Raw genomic sequence first — 12,500 nt, forward strand, 5'->3', positions numbered from 1 at the left:
TACAAAAGACAGAAAGGCAGTGATTTACTTACAAGAATCCAATAGCAATTTGGTTCTCATAGTTCAAACCATCAGACATTCCTAGATCTCCAAGTTCATTAGAAAACAAAGCATGAAGCAAAAAAGTATTGCCTACCTTTTTCCAATCTGCAACCCTCATTTTAAGACAGCCCTTGGATTCTTTTGCATGTCAAATACATAAATACACATAAATACGACTTGACCTGAAAAAGAAAGGACCAACTATTCAATGATGGTGAACTACAAACTCATGAAATGTAACAAAACATAAATATATATGTAAAAGATCACACATAAATGAATCCCAGCAAAAAACTACCTATTGATTCTTCGGCCCCTTCGACTGAGGTCCCTCAGCCTCGGGTATATCCATAGGAGTGGATACTGAGTCGGCCTCTACATTTAGTACATTGCCCGAAGTTTGGTCCACTGCTGCCAATGAGTTCATAGTATCTCTCATTCGTGCCATCATCTGCTCCATTATTCGTTCTGTCATCCATTGCTCCATCTGCTCCGTTATTCGCTCTGTCATCCGTTGCTCCATCTGCTCTAGATGCTTAGCCATCTGTTCTTTCATCCGCTCCTCCACTAGTTGCTCTACCCACTCATTCATGCGTCGTCGCAACTCATCAGCCTCCCTCCTGAGTTCTGCAATGGTATATAAAAAAAAAAAAAAAAAAAAAACAACAATAAATAACTAAAAACCCGTATCATTTGCCCATTTCAGAAATGTACAGCTCTCAATGATTTGGATGATAATTTCAGACAATATTACACTTGAACAATTTCAGCAATTTCAAGGAGATCCATAAAATCTCCCTGATACAAACTTCCACAAATAAATAAATAACTTACAAATGTTTGTACTCAATCAGGCCTCAAAAATAATTGTATTTACATTAATGCAGATTGGGACTCATCTGCTGGTGCATTACTTAATATGGTATGTACTAACGCCTGTATTCATCACCACAATCGCCGATCATTTTAAGCAGATCTTTCCCTTTCCTTGATATTTCTTGGATGTTGCTTGCATCATCATCGTCCAAAACAAGTGAAAACACAGCATTCGTATCTTGGATATGCTCGGAGAGACCGAGTCTGACACCTACCATTGACCCCGCCACAGCTTGCTGCAAGCTCCCATACAACCAAAGAAAAAAGCATGCCAAATGAGTCATTGCAAGGAGGAAATATGCAATGATAAAGTGGACATGTGCACACCACCTTTTGATGATCCAAACCATTCATATGGTTGGCCCATCAGGGGTAGGAGGTTCTACAAAATCTCCCCAATTAAACTTGAAATTGGAATTCATGTTTCTATACTTCTCATGGAAATCATCATTGGATAATTATCATTTTTTCCTTTCTTTTGCCTTCGATTCTACATATCCAAACATTCCCTTAGGTAAAATGCAGTTTTGACATCACAGAAAGAGACTAGTTCTTTTTTTTTTGGTCTGTTTATTGGGATGTTGAAATGCAGTATTGAGTCATAGACAAAAACCATAAAGATTTTTCTCTGTTGGTTTTGAGCTTGAAATACATTTTTGAAACCATAAATGTTTGTTTGAGCTTACTTAAGAAATCAAAACAGTCAGCTGCTCTAGGACTTCCCATCTCAGGAATTTCATTGCCAACTTCATTGCAAAAATTCTAGCCTTCAAATGCCACTCTCAATCCATCTCTTCTCATGCCTGGACCACCCACTGCTGAAATATACCTTTGTTCTGTAAAACAAAAGAAACTGAAAGAAAGCATTTTCATCATAATAAACAATACAAAAAAAATGGTTTTCCCTGGATCTTTTCATGCAAGTCTGCTGAGAAAGAGGGTCTGAATACTTCAGAAAAGGGATGCAGCTTGCAGGTGTTGGCCTCTTTTTGATTTTTTTAGTCCTTTTTATCATATGTAGATCTTTGTTGTGTTCTTTCTTCTTGCATTGGTTTCTTTCCTAACACTCTTATTAGTATCTACAAGCAAACAATTGAGAAAATTCATGAAAGATAGCCCCTGATTTTTATTCAAATAAATAAGATGTCAAGTAAAGGCAAGAACTCATCTGTTTTCATCAGACTAATGCAAAACCAGCAGATTCAACACCCTCACACTCATAAGCATCCTAAGCTAGTAATATGAGGCCCACCCCTATAAAACCCTAACAAATAGCACCAAATATAAAATTTTCAAAAAGATGTAAGTGCATTACCTGTAATCTGAAGTAATATCAACACTGATTTCAAATCCTTATGATCTAAAACTCTGCAAACTCTCAATACTAATTAAATGGAAGACCTAAAAATGGCACTTCCCTTTTCTCACTAGCTGTGCATTTAATTGCACCTAATCATGAAATTTCATGATATTTGATGCAACCAAATGCACTCTAAACCATAAACCATAAACCGATAAAAAAGAAATTTCAGATGAAAGAAAATGAAATTTGTGGCCCTCCCCTATAGTAGCCCCTTTAAAATAAGAATTCAGAATTACAGACAAAATCACATATAAAAACAGGAAATTCGGAACATAGAACCCATACCATGAAGGACCTGAGCTCATTCTTCATGTCAGCAATGCCATTCAGAATCTCAATCTTTTGGACATGACCAAGTTTGCTGAGAAAATTTAACTCCACTCCTTCCTGTTGCTCCAATTTCTCCTTCCTCTTTTCCTTTGCCACCTTTTCATATTCCTCAATTGAGTCCTCATCAATTAGATAGCCAATGCCCTTTTGGACATAGAATTCTGTGCAAGCATTACACCTGCAAAGAAGATTTCTCCATTTCTTAGAAAGAAACATGGGTTTTTTTCTTCTCTAAAACAAATGAGGCTTGACATGGATCCACTCCAAATATACAGTTGGGATTTGAAATGCTACCGTGGGCTGCATCCTGCTTTAAAGCCACATTTTTCTCCAAATTCACTCCAAGCAGAGGATCTCTAAGGAAACAGTTATTAAAAAAACCTAACTATCCGATTTGGACTGAACAGAGCTCACTCTATATTGGCCTATTTATTTTATAATAAGAAATAGGCCTTGGACCGTTCTAGAGGCCAGTCGATTTTGCCCTCCATGTTTTCAGTGAGAACAGACGTATCCCAAATCGGTGCTATCAAATTGACGTGAACAAACTAACAATATTAACAATCTAGATTTAAAACGAATTCCTATTTCTGTAATCCGCACTCAAATTCAAATTCAACAGCATGTATGAAGCCCCATAAACAATCACAAACCTTCAGAAACACTAAATCTACAATCATCTCAAAGCAAAAACCCTATCACCGACGAAAGAAACGAAAATTCATACCGATCATGCGAGCTTTCAAGTTCGTCTCCCTTGGATAGTTTCTGCATTATGCTCGAGAGGGTCCAAGCTCCAGCATCGCCATCTGCTGAACATCTGGATGGGAGAACCCGACCCCGGGGCTTTTCCGGCGGAGTCTCTGTCCCAAAGACCTCCGGCGGGAGGTCTCTTGCAGTCGGAGCAATGGATTTCGCTACCATAGAAGGGTTCTGCTTTAGCTGCTTCGGTGGAAACTGCGCCAGGCGGCGGCGTTGGAGAATCTCAGTATAGGAAGAGGAGCCAGAGCTAGGGTTTTCTATGAAAAGAAAGGATGGACGATCGAGGTGTGAAAATCCCAAGGGAAAACCTAGAAAGAGAACGAAGATCTCTCTCACTCGAGTTGGGGAAAAAGCAGCGCGCCTGCGAATTTATATTTCGAAATTAGACTTTTGACCTCGGTTCCTATACTGCCGAGGCTGAAAAGCAGATGTTTGGCCTCGGTTCCTATGCAATCGTGGCTAAGAAGTCCGGTTTCATTTTAACTTTTTTAATTTTTTTTCAAAATTTTCAATTATTTGAAAATTCTCAATCTTAAAAAAAATTCTAATTTTTTTCAAGATTCTCAAGTTCAAAATTCTTTTTTTTTTTTCAAAAATTTCAAAGATTTTCAAAAATTTTAATTTTTTTAAAATTCTCAATTAAAAAAATATTCATACTTTTTCATAATTATCATTTTTTTATTCTTAATTTTTCAAAAAAAATTCTTAATTTTTTAAAAGTTCTCAAAAATTTTAAAAATTCTTAGTTCTTAAAAAAATTCAAAATTCAAATCTTTTTCAAAACTCTCAATTTTTTCACAATTGTCAAAAATTTTAAAAATTATTAATTCTTTCAATATTCTCAATTTTTTTCTTTTAAATATTCTTAAATGTACACTTTTGGCCTCGGTTCTTATGCAACAGAGGCTAAAAAGTAGACTTTTGGCCTTGGCTACTATGCAACTGAGGTTAAAATGTAAACTTTTCGTCTCGGTTCTTATACAATTGAGGCTAAAAGGTAGACTTTTAACCTCAGTTCCTGTGTAAGCGAGGCTAAAAAAATAGACTTTTCACCTTGGTTCCTATGCAACTGAGGTTAAAAAGTAGACCTTTCGCCTCGGTTCTTACGCAACTGAGGCTAAAAAGTAGACCTTTCGCCTTGGTTCCTATACAACTGAGGCTAAAAATTAGACCTTTCGCCTCGGTTCCTATGGAACTGAGGTTAAAAAGTAGACCTTTCGCCTTGGTTCCTATGCAACTGAGGTTAAAAAGTAGACCTTTCGCCTCGGTTCCTATGCAACTGAGGCTAAAAAGTAGACCTTTCGCCTCGGTTCCTATGCAACTGAGGCTAAAAAGTAGACTTTTCACCTCGGTTCCTATACAACTGAGGCTAAAGAGTAGATTTTTTACCTCAGTTCCTATGCAACTGAGGCTACAAATTAGACCTTTCGCCTCGGTTCCTATACAACTGAGGCAAAAAAGTAGATTTTTTACCTCGGTTCCTATGCAACTGAGGCTACAAATTAAACCTTTCGCCTCAGTTCCTATGCAACTGAGGCTAAAAAGTAGATTTTTCACCTCGGTTCCTATGCAAATGAGGCTAAAAATTAGACCTTTCGCCTCGGTTCCTATGCAAATGAGGCTACAAATTAGACCTTTCGCCTCGGTTCCTATGCAACTGAGGCTAAAAAGTAGATTTTTCACCTCAGTTCCTATGCAACTGAGGCTACAAATTAGACCTTTCGCCTTGGTTCCTATGCAACTGAGGCTAAAAAGTAAACTTTTCGCCTCGGTTCCTATGCAACTGAGGCTAACAATTAGACCTTTCACCTCAGTTCCTATGTAATTGAGGCTAAAATGTAGACCTTTCGCCTCGGTTCCTATGCAACCAAGGCTAAAAAGTAAACCTTTCGCCTCGGTTCCTATGCAATTGAGGCTAAAAAGTAGACTTTTCACCTCGGTTACTATGCAACTGAGGCTAAAAAGTAGACTTTTAGCCTCGGTTCCGTAGCAACTGAAGCGAAAAATGAACTTTTAGCCTCAATTCCATAACAACTGAGGCTAAAAAACACATTTAGCCTCCATTTTTTCAATCACATAAAAACTTTACTGTTGTAAAGTACCACAGCACGGATACATGCTAGAAATTGATTGTTGTGAGCAACATAACAATTTAGGAATGATTTCTAAATTTTTACATCCCAATGCAAGGAAATAAAATGGAAGGTGGAAGGGAAATTGAATGGAATTCATTATCTTAATTAATGATTAGTGCTCCATTATTGCATTTGCTTTACAGCCTAGCAACGCAATAACACATGGCTAAAAGCAAGTCAAGTCTAAAAGTAAATAATAAACAATAAAAAGATAAAGAAAAGAAAAAGCAAGAATGCGTAGAATACTCTCCTTATCCCATCAGCAGGTCACTTCCAAGCTGCTTTGGGCAGAGCCTGATACAGGTTAAGTATAAACAACCATGGCTGGATGCGGTAATGAGTTTTATACGCCCAATGACTAACTTGGCCTATGTTGGCCTTGGAATAGTAAGAGCTTGAGCATACCTTGACTTATTTAACATTATTGGATTGTATACTTCACTAGCATGCTCGTTTGGTCTTAGATGCTTGTCCTGAACCCATGTGTTTTAACCTCCCATCTGGCTTGCACAAGGGTCAGCTCGGCCTAAAGTACCCAGCTTATTAACATCATGTCATAAGCATTATTTCTGAACTTTTTTTTAGAAAAAAGGGAGATCCTCATAACGCACCCTGATTGATGACAATACATGTGCCTCCATCTTCTCATCTCATGCAAGTGAGCGTAGTAAGGGGTTATTCTCCACTCTCTTGAATCAACTACGAAGCCCCAGGCATTGCCATTTGTAATATTTTCGCGGTCTTAGTTTCTTCTTCATCTATATTCTCTATTCTCAAACTGAGGTATGCTCCTTTCTCTACCCTCTCTCTTCTCTCCCTCAATAATCCTCATCGAAATCATGTCATGAGGATTATCTTTGAAATTTTTAAGGAACATGCTCACAATGCCACCTGATTGATAACATTATGCATGTCTCACAGACGGTATACATGTACCTCCATCGATCTCATCTCATGCAAACGAGCATACTAAACAATTATTCCCCACTCTCCTGAGTCATCTACCAAGCCCAAGCGTTGTTGCTTGTAATATTTTCTCCCATCTTGGTTTCTTCTGTTTGTATTCTCTATTCTCAAATTGAGGTTTGCTCCTTTTCCTACCCTTTTTCACTGTGTCGATAATCCTCATCAACATTCTGTCATAAGGATTATCTTTAAAATTTTTAAGCAATATACTCATAAAGCACCTTAATTGATGACAGTATACATGAGTCACGGACAGCACATCTATCTCATCTCATGCAAGCGAGTGCAGTAAGCGGTTATTCCCCACTCTCTTGAATCAACTACAAAGCCCAGGTGTTGCTGCTTGTAATATTTTTCTCCCATTTTGGAGTCCTAGTTTCTTCTTAATCTGTATTCTCTATTCTCAAATTGAGGTATGCTCCTTTCTCTACCCTTTCTCCCCTCTCTTTGTTCTCTTTCTATTATTTCTTTTCTTTTCCTTTTCTTAGGTAGTTTTGGGATGAACAATTTTACTAAATCTTATTTGGGTTTCAAACAGTATATTATAACTTTGCAATTGAACGTTAATTACAAACTACACTTTGTTTGTTTAGCCAGTGCATCATGAAATTGCAACTTGGTCATGGTGTGTGTTCCGCAGGTACAATACAACTTGCAATTCAACGTCTTTTTCTTTGGGAGGTTGCATTAGATGTTTACGATATTTTGGGTTCGCTAGATTCATTGGAGCCATCTAATCAATCGCCAATAAAATAAATTAAAGAATCATTTTGATAAGGTGATTCTAACCATTCGATCAATGGATGGAAAAAAGGATAATAAAAAATTATTATAGTAGAAAATGATTGATTATAACTCTCAAGAACCGCTTTAACCAGCTGATGTAACCATTCAAATGACTGATTGGGATTAATTAAAATAATAAATCTAATCATTGATCTTGACTGTCTAAGATGTAGGCAAACCTTCCATGAACCTTACATACGAAGAACACTTTGAATGATTTAAACCGTTCGAGGAGCGAAAAAGAAATAAATGGATGGTCCCACATGTACGTCCCAACTTGAAGCCAATCCATGGATAGGAAAAATGACAATCCAAAATTATCATACTAAAAAACATTTAATCATAATTTGATAATATATGTTAAGAACCATTTTAACCAGGTGAGGCTAACCATTTCTTTAATATCTAAGATAATGAATGGTCCAAATTGATCAAAATAATAGATCTAATAATTGCTCTAGACCATCCATAATGTAGGCGAACTTTTGATTGAGCATAAATCTCAAGAAATCTTTGACCGGATGATTCTAACCATTGGATGGCAAAAGAAAATGAATGTCCAAGTTTATTATAATAAAAAATGTGTGTCTATAGATATTGGTGTTTGTCATGTAAACCCAACTTTTGATTGAGTATTAGCTTTTAAGATTTACTCTCTTTTCTTTTTATTTTTTAAAAAAGAAAATCTTTAATTCATTCGCTGGAGGAAATATACATGACATCGACACTTTGGGCTACCCATGGAGAGGAAAAAGGACATCTGTGGCAGCTTATCATAAACCCTTTACAAAGGATGATTCTCTAATTGAACCCAACCCCACCTTATCTACCAGAAACATACCTCGGATAGGGGTAGGGAGCTCAAAGGCCTCCCTATAAAATCGGCTCCCCTGAAGTTCGCTACCTTCTCGGGCCAGCACATATGCCAGGTCATTTCCTTCTCTTATAACGTGGACAAAACGAATCAACCCCTTCTTCTTCAGTCCAGCTAATTGGATGGCCCAATATTGGCACTTCCAAGCCGTCTGGGACCTGCAGTTTCGAGTTTCCACCACAAACTTCAAGTCAGATTCAACCACCACCTTAGTTAGGCCATGATTAAAATACTGGATGAGGCCGTCATAAACCACTTGGAGCTCCGTGTTGTTGTTTATATCCACCCCACAACCAATTGAAAACGCAAACATGAGATTGACATTCACCCCTCTACAAATTCCTCCTCCTCCTCTAGATAACCCCGGGTTCCTTCTAACAAACCCATCCACATTTAGTTTTACCCAACCTTCTTCTGGCTTAATCCACTCAATTAGCTCATATACCTTAATAGGAAGGGAAGATGGGGTGATCCCTAACTCTCGAAGGATAAGCTGATTTACCAATGTTGGGGATCTGGTAGGCGCGTCCCCTTTGCTTACCCACACCAACCACCATTTTACACAACCAATCACTGCCACTATAGGTACGTGCTTCTCGTCAAATTTGGATGCTTCTCCCACATAATAAAGCATGGGGTCAGCCCATGCAACAATGCTATGCTAGCCCTCGAGGAGTGGGGCACCCACCATTGACCCATCCTTTTCTGAACCGAGCGGTGAGCTGAGAGTGCGATCCCAAACAGCTCATTGAAATGACGCCAAACTTCCACTGCCATGCTTCCACAGACGAACAGGTGGGCCAACGATTCGGGGCTAGGCCAGTGGTCTAGATACAAGCAACACACACATTTTGAAGCTAAGCAAATCCACTTATCTTGAATCCTACCTTCCACCAGTATGGCCCCTTGCAGCAACCTCCAGACGAAAGTGTAGATCTTGGGTGGCATTTTTAAATGCCATACCCACCTATTCCAACCCTTGCACTACCCACTCACTCTGCAAATCTCCCAGACCAACTTCACTGAGAATTTACCCGTCGGGTCAAACGGCCAAATGCAAGAGTCTGGATCATCCAAAGTGCAAAATCTCTCTTGGAAGATGCGGTCCAATACCCCTTACGGGTTGTAATCAGGAACCAACAATGGGGGAAGAGGACCCTACTATTGAGTGTTAAATATTGCATATTCTCCCCTATTTATATATTAGTTTTATGAACATGATACTGCTTAATGTTATATTTTATACATGTTTGTATTGCAAGGTGAATCTGAGAGCTTGGATAGAAAAGAATGTTAAAAGCATGGATTTAATGTGAATAATCACCAAGCCAAAGATTGGATCTTCGAAGTCCAAGAATTAAGAATTCACATGCCAAAGATCCAAGAAAACTAAGTGAGGAATGAAGAGAATCGAAGACTTAAAATGAAGAAAAAATCCTAAAAATTTGCGTGCTTCGAGTAGCCCAAGCCCTGCTTCGACTAGCCCTGGTTCCACCTCGACTAGCCCTCGCTCCAGCTCGACTAGCCTAGGAAACTTCAGCTCAAACTCCAGCAACATTATCTTCTAAATTCGCATGACTCTTAAATAGTAAAAGATTGTCCTTGACTAGTCGAAGGTGAATCTCGATTTCCCTTGACTTGTCGAAGGTTATGCAGATTTTGTGCGGATTGCATAAATTTGAGGCTGTTTTCAGACTTTTCCAACTCGGTGCGAAAGTTGGACTTTCCCAACTATAAATAAGAGTTCCTGGGATGCTACAAGGCATCTTCTAGGGTTTAAGGAGTGAAGCAAAAGTGTGGAGAGCCACCGCCAAAAGTTTTCTTCTTCTTCCTTAGTTGTTTTTATACTTTTCTTAAGAGATTTTAGTTTAATCATGTTTATCGTTGGCTAAACCTCTTAGCTAGGGCTAAGAGGTGAAGCTTGTAGCATGATTGAGATGTTTATTTTACTTTGATTCATGGTTTTATGTTGAACTTCATTGATTTCTAGTTGATTTTAAGGAATATTTTCAGTTTTCAATGGTTTATTGTGACTCAAATTACAGTAGATCTGTGATAGCTTTGAGTATCTTCTTTTCTTATTTGAGTTTATGGGATTGGTAAATCATATTGCTTGCCATTATCTCATTGGCATGGTTTGGTGACGGAATCCCTTTTGACTCTTCACAATCTTCTTCTGTTGAGGCTAGATCAATGAGAAGTTCAAAAATTTGATCATCTCCCTCTCTTTAACTGGATAAGATAGGACTTTGATTCTAGTTGGATCTATTGAATAAAGTGAAGTAGCATCCCAATAACTACAAGTGGATCCTTGGCACCTAGTTCCCACCTTTAAATTTACAAGTTTCAATTACAAATTCACAATTACTCTTTCAAATAATTTTAGATTTAGTTTTAGATCTTCTTCTAGTTCTACTTCTAGTTACTTTCAGAATACACATGAGTTTAGTCCCTGTGGATTCAACCTTGGTCTTACCAAGATTATTACTACATCGTGACCCTACACTTGGGGTTGTGAACACCTATGGGCCAAGAAAATCCCTCACTCGCACCGTCAGCAGGTCCACTGGGATCGGTTTGGCATCATGAGTTTCCAGTAAGCCTAGCCCAGACTAGTCCATGCTTTATAGATTGCAGTTGTTGTGCCCAAGTAGCCATTGTACATTAGCTTCCAGCAGTGGAAAGAGATTCTGGATGCTTTTCCAGAGGGGAGAAGATACTGTCGAAGTTCTAACGACCCCACTTTTGGAACAATTTTCCCCGTACTTGGCCCTCATGTATGTTGCCCAGAGGCTATCACTCTTTCCAAACTTCACGGCCCATGCCATCTTGATCCGAAGGGCTTTCATTACCTCCTTTAGCTTCCTGATACCCAAGCCACCTTCACTTCTAGGTGAAGCTATCTTCTTCCAGTTAATCCAGTGCAACTTCCTTTTGCCGTCTAACCATCCCCAGAAGAAGTTAGAAAAACTCTTTTCCATATTGGCCAAAGTCTGGATGGGGAGGGAAGTAGCAACCATAGTGTGGACTGGGATGCCGCCAAGCACATGGTTGATCAGGGTTGCCTGACCAACCTGTGATAGGCATATAACATTCCACCCATTAATCCTTGACGCCATTTTATTTATCATTGGTTGGAAATTTCCTCAACTTACCCTTCCTCAAACTATAGGCACACCCAAATAGAGAGTCCCTGCCATTGACTTGATTATCCCCAAGGTGCTCTCGATGGCCCTCACCCTGCCAGGTGGCAGTTTGGAAGAGCAATAGAAACCACTTTTCCTATTGTTAACCTTCTCGCCGAAGGAGGCTTAATAGGTTGACGAGAATCTATTTACCACTCTCAGCGATGCGCAACTCCCGTTTAAGAACAGTACGGTGTCGTCGGCATAAAGCGGGTGAGAGATGAGAGGGCATCCTTGCCTGAGCTTAAAGGGATGGCAGAGGCCATGATTAACAATCGACTTGAAGCCCCTACTGAAAAGGCTTGGGGAAAGCGGGTCTCCCTATCTTAGACCTCTCAAAAACTTGAAGAATCCCTTCGCTTCCTCGTTTATAAGAAATGAAAACCAGTTATTATTTCAGCATTTCTCCCACCATGGTAACCTAGCCTTTACTCAAATCGAACCGGATAAGGACCTGTTTGAGAAAATTCCATTTCACTATGTCGTAAGCCTTTTCCATGTCTAGTTTGAGTGTTATGTTTCCTCCACAGACTTCTCTATCAATGTCCCTGAAAATCTCTTGAGCGAAGGCGACTTTTTCCGCTATGGACTAACCCCAGATAAAGGCCCCTTGTTCAGAGGAGAATAGCTTTGGAAGCACTGAACTTAACCTTGCAGCAATGACTTTGGAGAAAACTTTGTAGATGTAGTTATAAAGGTTGATAGGCTGAAAGTCAGTGAACCTCGAAGGGGCTGCGAATTTTGGAATGGGGCATATGAGGGAGGCTGTAAAAGCTCTGGAGATTGCCCCTCCTTTAAAGCATCCCGCGAAGAAAGACTCAGAAAATCCATCTGGCCTGGGAGCCCCATCTTGATGAAGTGCAAAGACGGCTTGTTTGACCTCCTCAATGGACATGATTTTCATCATATCCTCATTTTCCTTTACTGATAGCAGATGGGGAATGGACTCCAAGAGGTTGCCTGCTGGGGAATGGGACTCGGCTCAAAATAAGGGCGAGAAGAATTTCACTGCCTCTTCTTTAACGGCTTCCCGATCTGTCGTTTTTATCCCTGAATTTAAAAGGATCTCCACAACTTCTACTTTTCTCAACTATTCCATAGCTGCCAACTGAAAAAATTTCATGTTTCTGTCCCATTTAGTCAGCCAGCCATTTCGGGCCTTTTGTTTCCAGAAAATCTCT

The 12,500-nt window shown here is 39.2% G+C and overlaps 2 protein-coding genes across 6 annotated transcripts in view; one reads left to right on the top strand and one right to left on the bottom strand.

Moving 5' to 3' along the window:
* Window positions 1-1,492: 1,492 nt before the first annotated feature.
* LOC131223502 (uncharacterized) lies at window positions 1,493-3,706 on the bottom strand. The gene is made up of 3 exons (XM_058218932.1): window positions 3,339-3,706; window positions 2,567-2,789; window positions 1,493-1,771 (listed from the first exon to the last, which is right to left on the bottom strand). Exons 1-3 carry the CDS (start codon window positions 3,533-3,535, stop codon window positions 1,688-1,690), a joined length of 504 nt encoding a protein of 167 aa, XP_058074915.1. The 5' UTR covers window positions 3,536-3,706; the 3' UTR covers window positions 1,493-1,687.
* Window positions 3,707-5,453: 1,747 nt separating this feature from the next.
* The window catches only part of LOC131223503 (disease resistance protein At4g27190-like), a 126,407-nt gene continuing 119,360 nt past the window's right edge, over window positions 5,454-12,500 (top strand). For 2 of the 5 annotated variants that reach the window (XM_058218933.1, XM_058218935.1), the window contains exons 1-3: window positions 5,454-6,291; window positions 6,430-6,591; window positions 6,711-6,887. The gene's annotated coding sequence lies outside the window, so the exon portion shown is untranslated. The remainder of the gene's footprint in view (window positions 6,292-6,429; window positions 6,592-6,710; window positions 6,888-12,500) is intronic. The other 3 variants (XM_058218936.1, XM_058218937.1, XM_058218934.1) reach the window with 2 other exon arrangements.

This window comes from Magnolia sinica, chromosome 13 (genome assembly GCF_029962835.1).
Source record: "Magnolia sinica isolate HGM2019 chromosome 13, MsV1, whole genome shotgun sequence".
Lineage (NCBI taxonomy): Eukaryota > Viridiplantae > Streptophyta > Magnoliopsida > Magnoliales > Magnoliaceae > Magnolia > Magnolia sinica.